Raw genomic sequence first — 22,771 nt, forward strand, 5'->3', positions numbered from 1 at the left:
TTGTAGTTTTTGTTTTGAAATATACTTTATAAAAATATACTGTAAGAGACACATATCCCAATAACACCATAGGCCTAAAGTAATTGGTTTTATTGTATTTTAAGTTTTGTTCTTTTAAAATAAATGCCCTTGTAGTTAACACTCGATTTCTATTGTAGTAGTCTTTTATTTGCCCCAATGTATCAAACGGGGAATTAACCTTTAAGTTACTCAAAAATGAATTGGTGAAAGGCAGGCGCTGTAACACACACACATACACGCAAACACCAAATAAAGACTAGGCCACGTCGGTCATTTGAGACAAATTCATTCCAAAATCATAAACAGAATAACTCGTTTTTTTTACATCGATGCTTTAATATAAAAAATAAATATGGATCTCATCAAATATAGCTTCGTTCTCATTCTTAAATGCAAGGCATCATCAAAAATACTGATCTGTTTGGCACTTTTAATCCCCTTTCAGAATTGACCCCTGCAAAAGGATAAAAAACGCTCATGAGACTAAAGAATGAAGCAATAACCTCTTTGTATAGACTTAAATTAAAGTTCAAAGAACTCCTCAAATGTTTCACAAGTTATTTTTTAACATAGGAACAAGGATATATTTAAGCGACACTCAAAGCATCACTCAAAGTGCAAGATAAAGTGCATAACAAGCTAATGACTCCCACATCATGTCTGGAGTGACCCTTTTTTATGTTAAGTTATTCCACGTTGAACACATACGTTTATATTATTGGAAATAAGGTTAGCTATACAAAACCCAGTGTTGTTTTCTAATATTCCACTAACACGATAATCAAATTAAGCTTGGAGAACACTCAATGTCTCTAGATTTACGATTTTCACGATCAACATGTGTGCCTTTGTACAGCAAAACATCAATGTTCGTGTGAAAGGATGAATGCATTGGGGTAATATTCATGCATATTGCTTTGTGCGTCACAGATAAACATCTTGCATAGCTTTGACAACCACTGACATAGTATTGACATGAACATGTGCTGTATCTACCTTCCAATTCATGCCTTATGGGAGAAGACTATAGAATGTATTGTGTTAAGAGAGGTATGAACTGAACCACAAACAATGACCTGGTTTCATATCATGCTAGAGAAGGATTCAAGTTCTGAGGGGTTGATGCTGGTCACATGTACAAGGGATTCGTAATACACAACGCAATAAACTACAACAACCATTAGTTTAGGTTGCAACATTATCACATCAAGTAATAATTAATTATTTTCCTATTTTATGAGATTTTAACGCTGCTTACTTTGTACACTTTCAGAAGTATATTGATGTATAACAAGAAGCTGTTATGCATCAGAAAGGTAGATGTATGTCTGTTGTTCATCGATGTATGTGTAGGTAGACAATATTACTCTCTTTTTGTCCCAAAAATCTGGAGGAAGAAGGAAAAGATGTAGATGATATCTAGGTAGATACAGAGCGTGGCGAAGACATACTCCTCCGGACTCATGGCGTAGCGTTTGTTCCCCATCAGCAGCTGGGTGTCAAACGCCAAGAACTGAAAGCGAAAATAAAGCAGAATAAATCAGACATCTTTGTTCAAGTCTAAACTGGATACCTGTGTGTGTGCTCACACCTACCATAGTAAACAGTATAGCTCCCAGAACAGCATAAAGACAATCCAACCATGGAACCTAAAAAAGGTTATTAGTTGGAACAGATTATTCATTTAATCCACCTCTGCGTTTCCATTGATGCAAATCCTAACTGATTGTGGTGTATTGATGAAGTTGTTGCACTCACATAGTGATAGGGGAGGACGAATGCCATGACCAGCCCAGAGGTGAACATGACCATGCTGAAGATGAAGAGGGCCCCCCCGCAGGATGTCACGTCGTACTGGAGGGGAGAGGAAAAGAAAACAAAGGCAATCCAATCCATTACTTTCTAATAGCTCGATTGTTATCCTTGATCCATGATGAGCAGGGAAACAAGCATTGTCATAGTGTATTTTAAAATGTTGTTTACCTTGGTTTGGAAGCTAAAGATTGTCACCAAGAGGCAAACTACGCCTGTAATGCCCAGACACAACACCACAGACTTGGTGTTGTAGAAGCTGTTGAAAGGGAGAGGACAATATAGTGGAAGTAATGGAAAGCATTGAAAACGGTCAATCATTTTCAATAGTTGATGTTTAACGTACCTTGACAACATTGCTGTCATGTAAGTGAGTGAAAGGGTCTGCGACAGGAAAAAGATTGACAGAAAAAGTTATCAAGGTATAAGTTGTTTTACTGATTCCAAGTCAAATACATATGAATACAGATCATACATTACATACTTTATAAACCACATAATAAATTGACATGATCCACTCTAAATACACCTTATAACCTCCATGACATTTTGTGAAAAGGGTTTGGCAACGCATGTACATTGTGTTTTACTTACAAAGAGTGCTAAAAGAATCAGGTTCCATGGAAACAGTCTCCTGTAGAATTTGTGTAGGACAGGAGAGATGGTATATACATTTATTTTAGGCAATTACCATTCCATAGACTTTTATCAAGTTAACCAGGATAATGTTGAACTTACCGGGGCGCAGAACAGCAGGAGAGAGTCAGGTATGTGACAAAGAAGACAGCACTGTTTAAATAAATAAATAAAACAGCAAACAAATTTAGACATTAGTCCTAATTTCTAGAGTAGGCTACAACAAGTCGTTTTTTGTGTGTTACTTACTAAGAAGCCCAATACCAGCCTGGGTTTGATTGGATGTAGATTCTTATTGGTTCACTGAAAGAACAAAAACAAACACATATATTTGCAAATAATCCCATCTCGCTATTTGCGTGAAAAATTAGTTATTTTGATATTCAAGAATGCTCACCAGAAGGTGAAGATAGCAACAACAGCCATAGTGACAAACAGTTGAATCATCAATATGGAATACACCTAAACATTGAAAGGAAAACTATGAATACACATTTTTAATAATATTTCACAAATGTACTGAATATATATTTCATTAACATTTAATTATGGTCCACATAATGTGTGTGCATGAGCTAGCCCAGGTAAAGGGACATCTGCCCCACATACCTTTCGGATAAACACCCTCCTGATGTTCTTGTCTTCCCAGCTGAACTCTGTGAGCCTCTCCCCATCACTGTAGCAAGGGCTGCTGCTTCCTACAATAGGTGTGGAGACGTACATTGGTACATACATTTGTACTTTTAAAAATTGTGGACCAGGCCAGGTGTCAAATGTGTCACGTTGTAAAAAGTAAGGAATTATTGGGAACCGTATTACATTCCATATCTAAATTGGATTAATAGATATAAGGTGGAAATTATAATATCAATGTTAAAAAATGATTAATCATACCAGCAGTTGCTTCTTCATAAGTGGGAGGAGCTTTGACTTGGCCCTCTCCGGTGGAGGTACCATTGGTAGTCTTGTTAGCAAGTAAAAGCTATTAGAAAAAATAAACAGTAAACTTTACCTGTGTAAAACGTGTCTTTTAAAAAATAGGTAGCTGTTTTTCATTTGAACAATACTGTCTGGAGTTGCCTGATTGTTTTAAACTAAAACAGCTTCACTGTGTCGCATACATTTCTTCCTTAATAATAAACTGAATAAGTAAATTAATAATAGACCAACAGTTAACTGTTAATGAAAGGATGGTTAATGCTTATAACTGCATTAACTTATGCTTATAAATGTTTAATTGATGGCTGATTAATTTGCCCTTATTGTAAAGTGGAGAAGGGAATGCCATGAAACTGATGAAGACGGGGTGAGTGTAAGACCCTATCGATTTCTACACGACACAAAAACACTTGGGTTGTCATGGCAATAAAGCATTGACAATTCTTGCCCTGTGACGCACTTCGTAGGGATCACAATACTAGCTTGACGGCAAACACCAAAATTACTGTTGCCTAAAAAAACAGGCTTTTCTGAGCAGCCTTTTAATAAAAAATATGATAAATTTATAAATGACATAATAAGTGTTGGCATGACATAGATAAATAAATAAACCACCCTGCTACCAAGTTGATCGATGAGCATGACAGACCATAATAGTTCAATATTACCTTTCCCCTTATCACGATAAATTGAACATGAAGGAACAATCACAGACATTAATTGTTATATTACCCCTCAACATGAATGCGTTATCTTAAATTTCTCGAACATTAGCGTTGAAAGTCAAATGAAAGATCATCACCAACAACTGTCTCCTTACCTTGCCATGCGTCATGATTGCCTTGCGTGTTTCTGCAGCTGCTCAATTAATACAAGATCAATCTCTAATATCACTTCTTAGCAGTAAGTGGATTTGAAGCGATACAATAATGTCACTTTGACTTGCCTGGAGCTCTTCTGATAGAGCACTGCAATCCAAGAGCTGCGTACTTAATACTCTTGCAGAAAACCCCCTCCGTTGCACGCTCAGGCAGATTCTAGCATCATCTAGAGATGCTGCGTATAGGCTGAAGCCCCTGGACTGTACCACTGATGAAGCAAAAGGGGGGGGGGGGGGGGTGACGTTGCAGGGTCCACACCGCGTAGAGTGGAACGGAGCAGGGTAAGACTGGAATAGACTAGAAATATAGAAGCATCATCGTCTGCATCCAGTACATAATGACGGGGATGGTTTCCTAGCCATCAATCTACAAATGTGATGGAATTGTTCTCTTATTGTACATTAGAACTGTAATGATACATTTAATTGATGAATGAAATATACGTTGTATATTTTGCACAAAATTATTAGCGCTTGCTTTGCGTAGTCAACTCATAGTCAGTCAGTGCGTACATTTACGCACCGATATGCGTAAATGTTGTTGAACAATTTTGCCTCAGTCAACCAGACGCATGTGGGAGCCCATGTTTTATTGGCATTGCAGGTACGCAAGGCGAATTGCTCTGGCAATGCCAATAAAACATGGGCTCCCACATGCGTCTGGTTCACTGAGGCAAAATTGTTCAACAACATTTACGCATATCGGTGCGTAAATGTACGCACTGACTATGACGATGAGTTGACTACGCAAAGCAAGCGCTAACCCGTAACCTCAATTCCAGGCTAGGGTTAGCCCAAGTCCAACCCTAACCCTATATAATTAAAGCAACCATTTTTCGACCAATTGCTACTTTTGATCTACTATTAACTTAAAAACGGTTTCCCTCAAGGTTTTAATAGTTGGTTTGTAGTATCGAAGCCTACATTCTCTTCATAATACATCAAGATAGAAAAATGATGAAAAATATGAAAAAAAAATCCGTATGCACTTTATGAAACAGATATTCATCAGCATAAAGATTGGTGACAAAATTATTGATAATATATCTGTCTATGAAAATGATAGGCTTTTGACAATCTTTTTTTCTCACACACACACACACACACACACACACACACACACACACACACACACACACACACACACGTTGATAGGTATAACACAGGAACTGATTCACATCATTTCAAGCCGATGCAAATTATGGAAGGGAATGTTCTTCAATATTTTCATTGCATACTGTTGTCAGCATCATTGTCCGGACCCAAAGAGACATATTCTAGTATAGCTAAAATCATCCTTATTGTTAAGAAAGTTGTCTATCAAACATTACACAGGGACATTATTAACTTCAAGACAACAATAACTTCTGTATATCTGAATTGGTCTTTGGCAATAGAAAAAGCTTGAATGTTCATGTATTTTATGTTGTTGTTGTTATTGATGTTACTCCCCGTCATCTCTGGTTCCTTCCAGCCTCAGCTCAGTGTCATTCTTGCCCAGGGTGAAAAGACTGACCATGGCCAGCAGAGCGGCCATCATCATCACCGCACAGCCCCCAAACATGTGTCTGGTCCCACTGCCTCCCTCGCCCCCTCCGGTCCCAGAGACCTCCCCGTGGAGGGCCAGCAGCCCCAGGCAGGCCAGCAGGTGCAGCGGGAGCCTGAACCACGCCAATACCCCGGCCCGCTTCTCCTCCGGGATCACCCTGGCCTGGAGGAAGCTGACCGCGGGAAAGTAGAGTCCGCACGCCAGCTCCAGCAACACAAAGGCGATGAGAGACTCGAAGGGTCTGGCTTGTCCCGGGGCGGTGGAGAAGGTCAGCATGAAGAAGGAGAAGAAGGCCATGAGCACGGCCAGGCACAGCAGGTGGCTGGGCTGGAGGTGGTAGCGCGAGGAGGTGGCCAGGCGGTACAGCAAGGAGCCCGCCATGCTGGAGGCCATCAAGCAGGAAAACACTATTCCCAGAGGAGGGTCATGGGGGTCCAGTACTGGGGTCCAGAGGAAGACAAAGATGTACAGCACACTTTCAAACAGAGCCTGCACCGCACCAAGCAACATTACTCTCCTGTCAGACAGCAGGCAGCGCAGGCCCTCCTGGCAGCTTTGCCAGAACCTGGCCCCTGCAGAGGCTTGGACAGGGTATGCCGACGGGCCAAGGAGAGGTCTTTGTTTGTCTCCCTCAGGGGATCCTTCTGATTCCTCTTTGCCCCAGTCGGTGAGCACCACCCACCCACACGCCCCCAGGCAGGGAACGGCGAGGATGAAGGGGGCCACGGGGCCCAGGTGGAGCCACTCGGCCAGCAGGTTAGCGACCAGCCCGGCGCCCACCGCCAACGCGTGGTTCCAGGTGGCCGCTTTGGCGAAGGTGCTGGGAATCCACTCCTTGGGGAAATCATGGACCTCTGTGTGCCGGTGGACGTACCAGGCCTCGAACGTGGTGGAGAGCAACGACGTGGACAGCCCTCCGAGGACACGGCCGATGATCAGAACAAAGTAATCCCTGGAGAGTTTGGTGAGACAACAGGCTGAGTAAGTGACGCAGAAGAGCAGGCACGACCGTCTGCGGCCCAGGGCTTGAGGCAACCAACTAGCAAACGGAGCAAACAGAATGCAGGCGCCCAAGCCACACACATACAGAATGGCTATTTGAGACTCCAGGAAGCTGTAGTGGCGGTACAGTTTATAGAGGTACGGGCCCTGCAGCCAGTCTGCCCACAGGGCCAGCAGGTAGGCCCGCAGGAAGAGGGTCTGGAATTTGCGGAAGGCTGGGTTTGCTACCGCCGTGGAGGCTGGCTGTGGAGGGATCAGACGCCGTGCAGTGACCTCCAGGAACACACACAACGCGAGCAAGAGAATGACTGCGAGGTACACCGTGAGCCACATAGTGTTCGACGTTGTGCACAAACTCTCTGTTAACTATATTGTTATACTGCTGTATCTTCAGCGCACCTTCTAGCGATGTCCCAGATCCTGTGAGGAGATGAGGGTTAGAACGTAGAACGATATTGGAGACAAAATAAAAACATGGCAAATGGTCTTCATTTATACGCTGTTTTTCTAACCAGTGGCCACTCAAAGCGCTTTACAATAGTGCCCAACATTCACCCATTCATACACCCATTCACAAACCGACGGCGTAGTTACAGCCATGCATGTCTCCTTGCACCATGCTTAGATGTCTTGCTAAGGGATGTCTTGCTAAGGGACACCGACACTCAGGAGCAGTCAACATGAACAGGGTCGGTTGAGTAAACAAAACACGTTGTCAGGGAGAACGACACGGACCCGGATCTTACCGACAGAACAAAATAATCCCACCAAAAATTGTGTAGTTATAAACAAACAAGTAACCAACAACTACGAAGGAATGGTCCAAATGATAACCAATGCGTTTGGCCTGAATTAAACCGTATGATGACATATCGTAGAAAGTGTACGAGGATCAGCTGCCTCCCACTCACAGCTCTGGTTATTTAAACTCGGAATTCCAGCCTCAAAACTGTGCTTTTGTTTAGAAAAACAATCAGCTTACCATTTCGATTAGTAGTCTTCCAATATGTCTGCAGGAGCACTATGACAGATCCTTGCAAAACATCACAAATGACAGTCATCAGTGTTTCCTACACTGGTTTTCAAAACGACGTTTTATTTCCGGGTTTGTCGTGGATTGACCATCAGGGGGCGCATCTGCTCCTCCTCCTCTCCGGCTCCACCTCTTCTTCGTATTTGTTTTTTTGGCATTTGGCTTTGGCAGAGAAGAAAACTGTTTCAGTACTGCCACCGTATGAACAGGAGTAGTAATCCTTGATACTAAAAAAACAAGAACTTACAAATCAAAAACTAACTGACCGTCGCTATAATTTAAATTCGATGGATCAGTTTGTTTTCTGTAGAAACGATTTGAAAAACTAAATTAAAGCCCTAAATTTAAACCGATTTGTACACCTTCACTTCTCAGTGCTTCAATGTTCCTCTCTCTGACCCTTCCACTGTCCATTTTGAATCCCGTTTGCATGCTTCTTTAAAATAAATAATGTAGGCTACTATTTAATCTTGTATGCTTGATTCTCATCCTTTCTTACTCCTTCCTTTACCACCCTACATCCCCTGTCTTCCAACCTCCTCTTGGATGTTATAAAAATGTTGTCCCTGAACTTCTTCATCTCATGTGCTCTGCCACTTTTATTCTTTCTCTTCATTAAACTTTTGTTTTCTGCTCAACTGATGTCGGTTTACATCCGTCTGGTCTTCTTTGGTTGCATCCTTTGCATATTTATCATCTCTTTCCTTTTCACAAACGCTAAATGCAGTGGAAGTTGGAACCCATATAAACATAGCTACTTTGCCCATCCTTGGGATTCTGAACAGTGATTGTAAAGTTTTAACAGATCTTGCCTGATTGACTGGAGACACATAAAGGAATCTTAAATATCTACATTTGAACTACAGCAATACATTTCTGGTGTGTGCCATTCCTACCCTCATTTGAATCTGTCATCAAACAAGAACATCTTTGCAATTGAAAATTCAACACCAAGCCTATCAAGTTACATTCACAGCACATCTTATCGTTGTCCTTCTCAATATCAAAGGAAACAGCCAGGATGGACTCTTTATTCCCCGGGCCTTCTTTATTTCAGGCTCAAGGGATATCACAGGATCGATTGTTCCCAGTCCTTTCCGAAAAACACTTTGAAGCTGTGACATGAGTTAATTACCTACAAAATAAAGTATGTCAATCTGCCAGCATGCGTTCCATTATCTTCCCCTTATGAGATGTTGAGGCTATTGGTCTGTAATTAATCGGCAGCCTACTGTTGGATCTTTTCCCAGCTTCCTTATTGGCACCACCACTGCTTCTTTCAGGAAGCTGTCCTTCCTGCCACCCTATTATATAAATACCCAACAGTTTTAAGCCTAGTCGTTTAGATGGGCCTACATTATCAGACAGACCTGATCCTGAGGCTTAGCTTTTCTCTCGGCACGTTTTGATTTAGCCAACGGAGGGGCACCCTCTATTACCTTAATGTATTAATGGCCCTGCATATTTATCAGTAAATCTGTGCCATGAAACATGTCACGCCATATTTTAATGCATGCATAATTGTTATCTCCTACAGATTGATCTTGAACATAATAACTAAAGAATAATTTAAAAATAACACATTTTTATTTTCTTTAATTTGATTGAATAGACAAAAGGAAGACAAAATATACATAGTAACATCTTTATATCAATTCTATGCAGGAAGATTTACAAATGCACAACATGTGTCCAAACAATTTTAATCATGACGTGCAAGCAGTGAGAGACTATGCATCCTCCCTTAACCTCTAAAAAATATATTTGTGTTTGTATGACAAACATTGGGGGAAGAGGGAAGGTTTCATGTAGAGTGAATGCTGGTGATCTTGTGTATTATGCTAGCTGATAAGCTAACAGCATGAAGACGCTCTGAGCTTACTGAGGCCCCATACTCAACATTTTCCAATACACAATCCTTTACGTACAGCAGTGCCTTGTCAAGTTATTTTCAATGTATATAAAGACGTTAGAGTTACATATTTACAGGAACAAATCTCATGAAATACATAAAAATCCATCATGCATGGAGTATCTTATACAGCTTGTGATTTCAGTTGCAATACAATAATATTGATGCAACTCTTGGTGAAATAAGAGTTAACATGATTGAAATGTGAAGTTCTTAACAGTGCATAGCATAAAGTAAGTTTTGAAATGGAAGTTTTTTTGTCAAATATAAAAGGAATCATATCGTATATTGGTGTGAAGTGATGTGATTCTGTCAAATACTAGTACGTATGTTATGTTTAGTGAAATAATGGCAATGCCCTTAATATATCAACTAAATCTATTCATTATTTACAGGTTTCCATCGTTAATCACAAAAAATGAAAATATGTATTTTAATGGTCCCTCTTAATCATGACCTAAACAGGCAGCTTAACGATGGTCTGGAGATGCATAGGAATAAGGAGTCACTTAATTACTTAAGTGAAGTGTCTGTTTTTAACTGGAAATTGGGGTATAAATCTGTCTAAAATGAATTTTCCCATTGCATTGATTCACGGCGTAGTACAATATCCTCCAGGGGACCTTGCAGTGTGCGTCAGTGCGTTAGATTCATCGCTTTCCTCCTCTTCGTCGACCTCTTCTTCTTCCAAGGAGCTCCAGAGGTATGGACGAAGAGTCTAGGACGATCGGTCATGCGTATATACCACGTGTGTAAGTGAGCGAATCCTGTATCCATGTGTGTGTGTGTGTGTGTGTGTGTGTGTGTGTGTGTGTGTGTGTGTGTGTGTGTGTGTGTGACGGTGCATTGTGCGGAAGCGGGCCGCTCAGGGATCAATGTGGAAGGCCAGCAGTTTGTCTGAGTGCAGGTTGTTGAGGGTGCGCAGGTCGGGCAGGCGCAGCAGCAGCTTGGGGAAGAGGCCGGCGTCCCCTGGGTGACGCCGGGCGATGAGGGAGCGCAGGGCACGGATCAGACCCTCCTGGAGCTGCTCCACCGCGCCCGGGTCCGAGATGCCCGAGCGGTCTGAAGGGAAGCCGCCACACACACACACACACACACACACACACACAACTTTAATAATGGGACCGGGAACACACAACATCTCGGGCTCCGTATTTGATTTCTAAACAACACGGTCAACTGCAGTGTATCCATAAAGCACCTGATCGTTATAAGGCAACATAGACTTCAAACACCCTAACCCTAACAACACCAAGCGGCAGAGACTGTTCTGTAGTAAAGATTAACAATGTTCTAATTCATAGTAATGCTATTGCTTGTTTCCGTTTCAATGGTATTGCTGAAGAGACCATGGTTATGTTAACAACCTTATTACCTCTCTTAAGTTGAGAGGTAATGTTATGTTTGGAATGGATAGTTGTATTGTTATTCCCATGCATTAGGGGGCGCTCTTCAGCAGCTGTTGAGTGTAACTTGTAACATTGTTCTGGTGCTAGTAAATTAGTTCAAATGTTCAAATGGATATCAACGTCTCGTCCTGCGTTCTTGCGTCACTCCATAACTAATAAGTTATCCTCATATTATATAGAGAACACAATAGTTGACATGTTTGAGGTGTGACGTGGCTCTTACCTGCAGACACCAGGACCACGGCCATGAACAGAGCCATCTCGTCGGGCTCCAGCCCCAGAGAGCCCAGCTTCTCGCTGAACTCAAACATGGCGTCCAGCAGGGAGCCCATCCCCAGGGCGCGGAGGGTGGCCAGCGGGTACGTCTGGCCGTTCAGGAAGGTGAGGGTGCGCTCCTCAGCGTTGAACAATGTACAGAACCTCACCATGAGGACCTGGTCACAACACACAATAGCAGGTTCATCAATCAACAATACTGGAGAAATGGTTCCCCAGCAGTTGTAAACACAAGTAATTAATAACCGTAGTCAATCCTTTTATATGACTTAAACTTAAATGTCCTCTGAGATGCAATTTGTTGTACAAGATAAAACACACACATTTCCAGAAAATCAGGTCGACAAACAAAATAAGGTCCGAGATCCTCTATAGCAGCCATCATAAATAACATCAGGTCATGTGAATTACCTGGAAGGTGCCTGATTTCAGCAGCATGACTTGGTCTTGTTGGCTGAGCTCTTGAAACCCTGGGATACCCTTGGCAAACTCTACAACTTCTTTGACAGCAGGAGTGAAACCGTGGGAGAAAGACTCCCAGACCTGCTGGCTGGTGCACTCTGGCCCTGATGCAGGGTACGCGTTCAGCGGACAGGCCTTTGTGGAAAAACACAAGAAAATACACTCAACCTTCAGCTCACATCCCTCAATTTGTTGAGATTGTGTTGATCCCTTATGTGTAGTCTTAACATCAGAAAGATACTGTACATGGTCATAAGAGACAAGTATTAATTTGGGACAAATTGTCCGTTACACTTACAAGAACTTTAGATCCTTGCGCCAACTTCCACGGGCAGGAGTGTTGAGTAGGGGCTGCTGCTGGGAGGTGGTTGTGATTGACAGGGTTGTCGCTTTGGGTGGTGGACTCACATCGATGCAGGTTGGGTGACACTGTTGAGTTATATCGATCGTGGTCCACAATGGAGAATGTTGATTGGCTGTTGTCGTTAGTGGGGGGGCAAGCGATGGGGAAAGACTGGTAACCCAGTGTGCAGCTCGGACGGGAGGAGGAGACCCGGGGGTATTTAGCTTCCTGAGGAACGGGGGAGAGGTTGCTGTTGGTGGACATGTTGGCCCTCTTGGCGGGTCTCCCCTGGCCCGTGGGGGTGAAGATGTCCCGGTACGCTCTGGAGATTGCCCCGATGGCCTCTTTAGAGCTGCAGTCTCTGGGGCTGGGGGTCTTGTCCCCCGCTGGGGGAGGGTCCATGTCCATGGTGGCGGACTCATTCAGGCTGTTCATGTAGCTCTGCATCTCATCCAGGAGACGCTGCTTCTCTCTCTTGGGGATACGGCCGAAACGGACAGCTAGGGACAGATAGAACCAGGGAGCACAGAATCAGTACTGCTGTCCAACACACAACATGGATGCCAACACTATCACTGTATAATGCGTTTAACTACCACACATATTCACCTAGAAGGCATGAAGGCATTGTTGGAATTTCTTTAAATATCGATGGATCCAGAGAAGTATCAGCAAGTGTTAAGCTGTACACTTGCTTCTACCTAACTGTACTTGCACCCCCCCCCCCCCCCCCCCCCCTCCCCACTCTCCCTGAGCAGCCATCAGCTGGAGCAGTTATTTATAGGTCCTTATGCCAGCATCAGCCTCAGCCTTTTCTCTATCAACTTCTTTCTCCCTCTCCCACTGCCTCCCTATGTTTGTAAGTAGGGCAGTGGGGCACCAGGAGCCTGCAATTGCATGCACCAAGATCGAGGAAAGGGAGCAAGAGAGTTCGGACCCTGCAAAAGCACAGGATGAGAAAGGGTGTGTTAGAATGGATTAGTAGAGGGGATAGAGGGAAGAGCACTGAGGAGGAGGAGGGCTTAGGTGAGTTTGGGAGAGGGGTGCAGACTGCTGCTGTATTGTGAATTTGGCCTCCTGGGATTAAAGAAGTTGTACCTTATCTTAACTTGGACCAAATAGAATTGGCAAATATAAGAACAAGTACAAGTTATAAATCAATGTTGGGATTGTAGTGTTGAATAAGGACTTTAAACTGAGGAATCTAAAGGAAACAGTAGGCTGAAGTAGTAGGCTAAATTTGAATCTATTCGTCAGCACATGGGACAATGGATCATCTAATGTATTCACTAACAAATGCTTTAACAATGCGTTGCTAATTTTCAACAGGAGAAGATTCCATGACATGCAATTTTCCTCATAACTTTAGATTAAAAGGCATCAAAGCTGTAGCTTTCACATGAAATGGGTTCCCAACTGTGCCAGTGTGCCAGTTGGCATAGTGGCACACTTAGCTTCCTGTTACCAGAGTAGTTTCAATACTTGTCTAGAGTGTGAGGCAAAAGGCTGTGTGTGTGAAGCAAATGCACACACAGCCTTTTGTGAAATTAGGGTGTTCATTTAATGTGGGCTCCAGGCCGTTATATGTGGTTTTCCTGTTAACGCAATGACGACAACATTGTGAAAGGGGTTTCTAGGTTGTGGTTCATGATTCTTTCACAAATCCTCAGGTGCACCAGGTTCATGTTTAATCTCATACCAGCTGTGCTCTGCGTCCCTATTCTGCTGGCTGCCTCAAGTTCTTTGTGCACCAAAAGTGTGGAGCAAACAATCGAATATATATATAAATAATATCCTCCTTGATAGACTAGACTTTTTGTAGAACATTTAAGAGCACAGAGAAGTAGACACACAATGAGATGAAAACAAGTAGGTCATGGTGTAGTATGCGGATGCTATAGGCCCAATTCGGCACGGTTTTTCCGGGCCAACCCGGCTGGATGCCTTTCTTAATCTATGATGATAGATGATCAATCAATGTTCTGGAGTCAGGGCTAGAAACAGGGCGATGCGATTCTGCTTACTAACTCCTTGTTTGTGTATGCATACGTGTTTTTTTTCTTCTCCTCTTAATTGTTTCTGTATCCACAGTTAATTGCGGTAAGATGCTGTAAGGGCGTAAGCAAAGTAATCAAGTTGACCCTGTTCCAATTTCCTAAAATAATATCTGTGTTTGCTGCAGTCTTCTGGATGACGGATGGCTTCGGGGACTCGGCGCCTCCTCCTCTCATAAATCACTGTCTGGGAAGGAGGTGTGAGGAGGCGGGGGGGGGGGGAAGGTGAGGAGAACACGGCGCTGCAGACGACGGTGCAGGGGGATGTACCGAGCCTGAGGAGGCAGCGTGGAGGAGAGGTAACCGCAAAGGACGAAGGAAAGACGTCGTGAAACTTCCCCAAAGCGAGGCGTTCTGGGGTTTGATAGGGAGTCACATAAACCCCCCCTGGAGTCTGTCCAGGGGGGAGGACGCGGCGGTCGCAGCGCGGCAGCATGGGTGACTGCGCCACTGGCACCATGGCCTCAAAAGGCCTCCCACGTTACGGTCTGTACGGAGACCTACATTACGAGAGGTGCCATAAATGAGTTCAACGTTTCCCCGTTGCTTGTGCTAATCAGATCAGTGTGGCATGGTGACAGAGTGGCCCGCATGTCCCTCCTGCTTATAAGAAATGTGTCACGGGGCGTCTCACCGTCTCGAGACATGCCGACGGAGAGGCACTTCTTAAAGCGGCAGTGCTGGCAGCGGTTGCGGTTCATGCGCATGATGAGACAGTTTTCGTTCTTCACGCACATCTTGTAGTTGATGTTCTGCTGGATGCTGCGACGGAAGAAGCCCTGGGAAATGACGTGAAGGACCGCGTTAGTGGAGTCACACGGCCAGAGCTATATATGGAGAGTTCACACTGGTCCTGGGTGGATCAATGGGTACGGCAGGGTGACCGCACTGCCAGTATTAGGGGTTTGATTCCCAACGAGGCCGCCCATGCTTACGTGTATACTAAAGGATATTGTAAGAACACTTGGGGCTTTGGCAATTACTTTTGTGTCATGCCATGTCATTTTTTAGACTGTGGGGGTTTGGCATCTTGCTCAGGACATCTATCGCAGAGGGTGGACATTGGGGACATTAGATCAGTCAGACATTTTGAATTACAAAAATGTGATGTGATGGTGATGGTGGGGATTACCTTGCAGCCTTCACAGGCGTGCACGCCATAATGGAAACCAGAAGCGATATCCCCACACACTTTGCACAGCAAGACCATCCCTCCAGTCTCTGTGAAAAGTTTAAAAGGACAGGTCATGTCAGTCGTCTGATATTTAGAAGAAAAAGAACATCAAACATGTGATGTGAAGGATACAAAACTAAGGAGGTCACTCACTGGTAAACGTTCCGGAGAAGCTGCTGGGCCTCTTGCCGGTGACGGGTTGTATGAAGGCGTGCTGAGGGGTGGCGGGCCCCCCGTACACCTCGGGGAACTGGAACACCAGCTTGGGCGACGATAAGGAGGGGGTGCATCCCGACGACCTTTGCTTCAACGCCCCGATCTCCGTGAAGGCGACCTCGGGAGACGAGGGCTGGGACTGGCAGGAGGGCGACTGGGTCTGGTACCCGCTGGACGGGCTGCCAGGGCTGGGGCTCGAGCTGTCTGAGGAGCCTGCATACAGGATCACTCCTCCACCCGCTGAAGGAAATGGAAATGGTAAATGGACTGCATTTATACAGCGCTATTCTAACCAGAATAGTAAAAGCTTTGAATTTTGTAAAACTCAAAGCAATTTTTTACAATATTTCCTCACATTCACTCATTCATGCACACATCCACACACTAATGGGAGTGTCAACCACGCAGGGCGACAGCCAGCTCATCGGGAGCAGTCTAGGTGAGGTGTCTTGCTCAGAGACACCCCGACACTCCGGGATCGAACTAGCAACCTTCCGGTTACCATAGTCAAGGAACCACAGCATCACTCCCCCATTCACATAATGACACAGGTATGGATTACGTTTCTCATACAAATTTGTGTATACAGGAACATTAGTTAGTGTAAAGTTTAGTTAGACTTTACTTTAAAGCTTATTGACCTTAGTGTGTATCATTTATACCTTTCATTGTCCATTTTACATTTGGCAGATATTTCCCACATATTCTTTTCCATTGGACATGCTATGATGTAATGTGCCACAACCTCTGTGCCCCCCTGGTAAAGCGCCACAGTAATGCTAAGCTATAGGATTATGCAGCGCTGCCTAGACATCATTGGGCGCTCGAGCGGATATAGTTCAGAGCGCTAAAAATACCGCCGGTAGCTCAGCAACAGAGCAGGGTTCATTTGGCATGAGGGACTGCGTCATGCTAATGCGGTATTTATGCTGACGTCGATTTAGCACTACAGTCATTTTAACATATCGTTATTCTTATGACTGCCTTTGACTGATTGTGCCCATCAGAGGTTAATGTCCGAGTCGTGCTCAACACTCCGGTCGTGCGTTAACTTGTGGTTCAAGACACGGCCTCCCTCACGTGTCTGCCTCCTCCTCCGCCGCTCCAATAATAGCCCCGCTCCCCTGGCCTCGTGCCCAGCTCACACAGCTCCACACCTGACTCACGTGGACTTTTCGGATACGGTGACGGCCACTATCCAACCCACACACAACCCACAAATGCAACGATATTAAAGTTTGGGACGCGCCCCGAGGATGCTGTGGCACGGGCCGCATTCCCCAGGGTGTCATCATCAGCCAGCAGTGGAATACTGAGTCACGTTGTTGGCAAGGGCAAAGGCAAGACGCTGTAGGTCTATGTCATTCGTTTGGATAACGTATTACCATGGAATAAGGCTCTTTGATAGACCTATAGGGCCTCAGCCTTGCCACTGCATTCCTTTATTTTCTCCACAAGGTAAACTGTATTCATAATAAATATACATTGAGAAGCCTACAGCTCCATTCAATATGTTGCTGTCAGTGTCCTTTGCTGCCCGAGGTACTTGGCTTGCCCAACCGTTTTGATAATGCTGCAGCCAGCAGTGGCACATGTTGCTGGATGTGTTGACCCACCCAGGCCACACACAATAGAGACAACCCCTTAGCTGGCCTTGTTTACAAGATGCAGTCATAGCTGTCCCAGTAGATATTTATGAATGTCCTCCGTGTTCCATAAACTCCATCAATTATAAATCTATAATCTCACAGTTCAATGTTGTGTGGTTTGCACAACGCATGTGAAGGAACACAAACCAACAACATGAGGGAATAGGTTGTCTTCCATCCAACAACAGCAGGTGATGAAACTCATGAATAGTTCCACTTGAGGGCACGTTGCTGCCCGGCAGGCCGACTGTTATTGACATTAATATTAACGCCAGGGGTGGTTTAGTGCTTTTGTCCGTGGCGTGCTATGCAGCAGTGAGCGCTGTGTGTGTCAAATCCTGTGCTGCACGCTCTCTTCAGGCATGTAGGAAACCAGGTCAACACAGACAGCCTTATGAAAGCCTGTGGCGCTCCTAGCCACTCGTGCGGACGCTAATCTGCTACAGACGAGGCATTCAGAGAAACGTGAGCAGGGAGAACTTCACAGGCATGAATAAAAGCCACCTAGCTCCCTACCCAGCCTCTACCGGCCTCAACCCACCTGCCTCTTGGTCCCCTGCCCTGGTCTACTGGAGGAAGCCAAGCAGAGCTTTAGCCGTAGTGTGGGTTTATCCTTGCGTGATGAAGTCTACAGGGTAGATGGTTCTTTTCTTTGGCCTGCCATGGCATGCTGAATATGGGAGTCCTGCATCACAGCATGATTGGCAAAATAATGGGTGGACTATTTTATAATCATTATTTAATCTATATGTAGTGAATGAAACACTGTTAAGAGTTTGGGATAAATGAAATTGTACATGCCCTTGTGGTTCATTTGTATACTCTTAACCACTTGTCCAATTGCTGTGGTCCAAGTTTAGTTGTTTCCCAAAAGATAGCGCACATAGAATAACAACTAACTCCGAGTGACAGTGTGTAGTATTCAAGGGGAAATCGAGAAGTAGCAATTATGTCCTCACGATACTGGCAGCTTCTACTTTTGTAACTATTTTATATCCCATAATATGTAACTTTATATACTGGTACTGTGATGAAAAATGTTTCTTTTCAATTGTGCAGAGATCATTAACTCCCAGATTTTGTAAGTAGGTCAAACACAAAGGAACATGATATAACAGCATTCCCGTGTCCTCAAATGGATGCTGCATCAAGCTCTGCAACCGCCACGCACAATTAAAATCATTCCAGATAAGCCAAATGCATTGCAGTGGATATAATTTCTACTCGTTCTGAACATGCTCAGCACAGCGTGTGGTCTCGGCCAACAAGAGCAGCTCCACTCTTCCTCAACTGTTCTCTCTCTGAAAAAAGTGTCCAGATCACAATGATCATATGTGTTATGATTTGTGGGTTTTAAAAAAACACCAATGTGGCTATCATTCAAACCCGTGCCCCGTATCACACAGGCGAATGAGGCGGGAAAACGTGACGAGAGTTAATACATAAAACTGCTGACCCACTGACCAAGCTCCCCCTTCCGGCACAGCGGGGGTCGGGCAGAGGAGCGGAGGCGGGCCTGGGAATCACGCGTAGCACGTGGCTCTGAGAGTGATTCCACGTGACGAGGCTCTGGACTGTATCAGTTTGCTATGGAAGATGCCGCGCATTCTTCTGCTGTAGAAAACACTTGGACTCGACGTCAGCGGGGGGCTTTGAAGTGAAGAGCATCACGCAATGGGGACGTGAGGTCCACCGGACCGCGAATCGGGTAAATGCGCAGGGTCTAAAATAAATATGACATGCGCATAGATTTTCACCGATTACACGGAGTTATTTTCGTCTTGGTTGCTTCAAATAACTTAGTACACACAGTACACATCAAAGACACGTGACCTAAATCTGGCCCACTTATGAATGTGCCCAGAGCTATTGCTTTATTCCTTATGCAAAAACGTGATCAACAACACGGGCTGACTGACCCTATTACATCACTGTTACAGTACTATAGGCTGACTGACCTAAGGGTCACACCGATGACCCCGTTTAACCTCGCACTTAATCACTCGCTTACTGCCACTTAAATCATACACCTTATCCACTTGTCTAATTGCCCTGGTGATCATCCAAGTGTCGTTCCTTTCCTAAAGATATCGGGCTTAGAATAACAACCGACTCGACGTGAGATTTTTTATCAATGGGGAGATCAGGAAGTTTGACTGACCACTGACACGTTGCGCTTCCATTACGCACGCGTTATAACCACGGATCGATCCGGTCAACATGTTGGACCGTTGTCATGCAAGTTGAGTATCGTCATTCCTCACGAACATGTTCCGTGATCATCAAACACATGCATTGGAACTGAATCATCGTTCCTCAGAAACATTTACCGCCATAACATAACACACAAAGTTGCACTCAATATTATGTCTAATAACTCATAGCCTTCAGTTATTTGACAATATATAGCATGAAACCGCTTCTATGCTGAATTAACTGCATATATGTCCTTAATGAAGCTCACAACACCTGAATGGTGAACACAGGATGAACCGAAAAATAAATAAAACATTTAAAAGCAATGAGACAAAAAAAAATCTTGAATTGCGCCTTGCAGTGTCGTGTTTGGCATATTTGCAATTAAACTGGGTTACAATCCTCTTTCCAAGACATTGTGAAAATATCTCGATAATAACAACAATAATACAAAAAATACGTACCACTACCAGGGCTGTGATCCATCTCTTCTGTTGAGGACTTCAGGTGAAGATAAAAGTTGATCAATGGTGATAGAGTGCAGCCAAAGTCGTGTTAACCCAGGTGAGGAGAGGAAGGCACACCTGTTCCGATAACACCTGCTCCATAGAACGCACGAATCTTAATGATAGTTGAAAATAAATGTCCAGTTAAAGCAAGGTTCCTTGAGGAGAGCTGCATGCAAAGTGTTGTCTTGGGTGTATTCAGGTCCGCATGAAGATGTGCTGAGTGCTTGTTCTCCATAAAGATACCGCTTGACTTGTGAGTCCGAGCAGAACGGTGTGGTGTTTGACGAGCCAGAGTACAGATTCAGAGTCTCATGAATTCCAAGAAACAAGTGTTGGAAGGTCCGTTAATGATTGTGAGAAGCCTGACACCGACTCGGTGACACTGTAACAGACATCAATTAGGATCGCAGGTGAGTAAAGAAATGTGACCGCCTGTCTCCCGATCAGTTTCAGTTGTGTCCGTTTGTTGGGTAGATTAGGCTCACTCTCTGTATCTCATACCAGCTCTCAATGACTCTCTCTCTCTCTCTCTCTCTCTCTCTCTCTCTCTCTCTCTCTCTCTCTCTCTCTCTCTCTCTCACACACGCGCGCGCGCGCTTTCTCTCTCTCGCTCTCTCTCACACACACACACACACGCACACACACACACACACACACACACACACACACACACACACACACACACACACACACACACACACACACACACACACACACACACACCTCCCCTCACATGGATTCTACAGCCGAGGAGTTTGATGCGCTTATTCGAGCGTTCTATGCCTTCCATAGGCTACATCTGTACTCTGCATGTGCCGAGAAAAAGGGTTGGCCTACTGACACACATTTTATGCAAAACACAGCGTGTGTGATAAGGGGAATAGATGAGCACATGCACAACAGGCGTGGCTCACCGTGACTAGTTGCTGTCTGAATAGTTCATGACAGAGCCATGGATCAGTGTAAACACTGACCAATCCCTATCGCAGGAATGGCAAGATACCACTAGATCATACTGCGCATGCGCAATCCATTTAAATTAATCTAAACTTATTAATTGATTGAACTCGATTGATTATTCCAATTTTTTTAAATACTCTTCCTATATGCAATCTAAAATATGACATAATTTAAAAAAAAAAACTCTTTGGGACGGTTTAGAAAAAGTTTTCGTATACTTTGGGAAAAGCGCCACCCTGTGGGAGAATGCATTAAGTGTACACTGAACTACAATAACGACAACAACCCAAAAACACCAGACCTGCGCATGTCTAGCCTATGCATCTTATGCACCCTCATTTTATATTTTGATACTTCAAATTCGAATTTGACGTCTGCTATACTAACTTCATCAGATTGTGTTGGCTGTTGCTCTAATAGGGTCGTTTTCTTTCTGACCGCATCGTGCTGCCCTCTAGTGGCCGGAGAGTGCAATGTCTGCAGTTTGTTATCCATGCTGTGGCTGAAATTGTGTTGAATTTTTATGTAGCCTAGCGGAACAACCCCTATTATTTGAAATACAGTTCTGAATTACGAGAACTTAAAACAAATTGAAGGACACTAACTAACTAAATATGGAAATGCATATTCACTTATGCCGCACATCAAATTGTGTTGTAATTCTCCATTCTACCGCTAGAGAGAGCCATTTATCTCTTGCAAGGGTTTCGTTCCCTTGTAGCCTACAGATGTAGTTGTGGTGATGCAGCACTGATGTAGTTACTGGCCACGGACAAAAAAATAATTTAAAAAGGCCTTAGGTTGCTTAAACCGTAAGCGGGAAGTTTTAACAATTATACGTTTACCACCTAGGAGGCATGGGTAGAACTGTGCATGGAAAGATTTATTTAAGTTGAATCTGTTGTTTTCTAAACGTCTCTGGAAGGTGCTTGCTGAAAACATAAGCCGAGGCGTATTCAAATAGGGGACGAGAAGGTAGGGTTGTGTAGCCTACTTAAACATAAATCTTCTCCTGTCATGACTGATTAAGAATCCCGCAGACTGCGTGCGTCAATCATTGCGTGCATCATGTCTCATGTTGGCCTCACGCACACACCATTAGAACACGTTTTTACAGGGTATGAGATGATTATAGGCTGCTGGTACTGTTTGGGGATTCAAGTGAACAGAAGTTACTGCCAACATACACACCTGCATAGCTCCGCTGGCCTGCGGCTCAGAAGACCGTCATCATCCTCTTCATCCTCCTCCCCACCCTCGCTGTCTGTCACACCCCCACTCACGCTTCCTCACCGCGGCACAAACACAGCAAAACACATCTTGTTGAAGGAGTTCTTTATATAAAGGGATGCCAGTTATGAGTAATGTTGGATTAAACAAGTTTTTACTAGGCGGTGCCGCCCTCTTTTGTTTCGATTAGACATAAACTCAGAATAGGCCTCGCTGCTAAGGAAAAAAACGAACAGAAAGGGTAGGCTATTTGAAAGACATTTCTTACCAAAAATAACAACACAAGAACTTTTGCTTGAATGTTTTGGTTATTGATAAAAAAAAAGAAATACTACTTTTGTAGCGTTCCTCGCCTGCTAGTTAGTGCCCAGCTTTCTCTCAAGGGCAGTTTTATGTGCATGGAAGAAGTCGTGGAAAAGAAGACCTTTCCTTTTGAGCTCACAGATTTGCAGTAATTACAGAATTACTTCCATATGTGGCTCTCTGGCTGCCTTCTTGCTGCCCCCACC

The 22,771-nt window shown here is 44.1% G+C and overlaps 3 protein-coding genes across 3 annotated transcripts; all 3 read right to left on the bottom strand.

The window, feature by feature from the left end:
- Window positions 1-146: 146 nt before the first annotated feature.
- On the bottom strand, window positions 147-4,808 carry LOC132467549 (protein lifeguard 2-like). Its single transcript, XM_060064896.1, has 12 exons — window positions 4,229-4,808; window positions 3,364-3,451; window positions 3,079-3,167; window positions 2,867-2,931; window positions 2,719-2,772; window positions 2,572-2,622; window positions 2,428-2,467; window positions 2,180-2,217; window positions 2,005-2,092; window positions 1,780-1,875; window positions 1,617-1,670; window positions 147-1,534 (listed from the first exon to the last, which is right to left on the bottom strand). Exons 1-12 carry the CDS (start codon window positions 4,241-4,243, stop codon window positions 1,385-1,387), a joined length of 828 nt encoding a protein of 275 aa, XP_059920879.1. The 5' UTR covers window positions 4,244-4,808; the 3' UTR covers window positions 147-1,384.
- A 453-nt stretch (window positions 4,809-5,261) lies between these two features.
- On the bottom strand, window positions 5,262-7,969 carry mfsd5 (major facilitator superfamily domain containing 5). Its single transcript, XM_060064882.1, has 2 exons — window positions 7,822-7,969; window positions 5,262-7,259 (listed from the first exon to the last, which is right to left on the bottom strand). The coding sequence occupies exon 2, from the start codon at window positions 7,170-7,172 to the stop codon at window positions 5,733-5,735; it is 1,440 nt and encodes a 479-aa protein (XP_059920865.1). The 5' UTR covers window positions 7,173-7,259; window positions 7,822-7,969; the 3' UTR covers window positions 5,262-5,732.
- Window positions 7,970-9,455: 1,486 nt separating this feature from the next.
- nr1d4a (nuclear receptor subfamily 1, group D, member 4a) lies at window positions 9,456-20,996 on the bottom strand. The gene is made up of 8 exons (XM_060064908.1): window positions 20,028-20,996; window positions 15,656-15,958; window positions 15,461-15,549; window positions 14,963-15,107; window positions 12,230-12,774; window positions 11,881-12,066; window positions 11,417-11,627; window positions 9,456-10,846 (listed from the first exon to the last, which is right to left on the bottom strand). Exons 1-8 carry the CDS (start codon window positions 20,047-20,049, stop codon window positions 10,650-10,652), a joined length of 1,698 nt encoding a protein of 565 aa, XP_059920891.1. The 5' UTR covers window positions 20,050-20,996; the 3' UTR covers window positions 9,456-10,649.
- Between the last annotated feature and the right edge of the window lie 1,775 nt (window positions 20,997-22,771).

The sequence above is a fragment of the Gadus macrocephalus genome, chromosome 1 (genome assembly GCF_031168955.1).
Source record: "Gadus macrocephalus chromosome 1, ASM3116895v1".
NCBI classification, from domain to species: domain Eukaryota; kingdom Metazoa; phylum Chordata; class Actinopteri; order Gadiformes; family Gadidae; genus Gadus; species Gadus macrocephalus.

Excerpts from the sequence above, each read along its gene's own strand:
- LOC132467549 (XM_060064896.1), bottom strand. Across the intron at positions 3,168-3,363 it reads TTATGAAGAAGCAACTGCTG|GAAGCAGCAGCCCTTGCTAC; the intron begins GTATGATTAATC and ends CACCTATTGTAG. Across the intron at positions 2,093-2,179 it reads ATGACAGCAATGTTGTCAAG|CTTCTACAACACCAAGTCTG; the intron begins GTACGTTAAACA and ends CCCTTTCAACAG.
- nr1d4a (XM_060064908.1), bottom strand. The coding sequence starts at position 20,049 with ATGGATCACAGCCCTGGTAGTG. Across the intron at positions 15,550-15,655 it reads CTTCTCCGGAACGTTTACCA|AGACTGGAGGGATGGTCTTG; the intron begins GTGAGTGACCTC and ends AACTTTTCACAG. Across the intron at positions 12,775-14,962 it reads CGTCGGCATGTCTCGAGACG|CTGTCCGTTTCGGCCGTATC; the intron begins GTGAGACGCCCC and ends ATCTGTCCCTAG.
- mfsd5 (XM_060064882.1), bottom strand. The coding sequence starts at position 7,172 with ATGTGGCTCACGGTGTACCTCGCAGTCATTCTCTTGCTCGCGTTGTGT.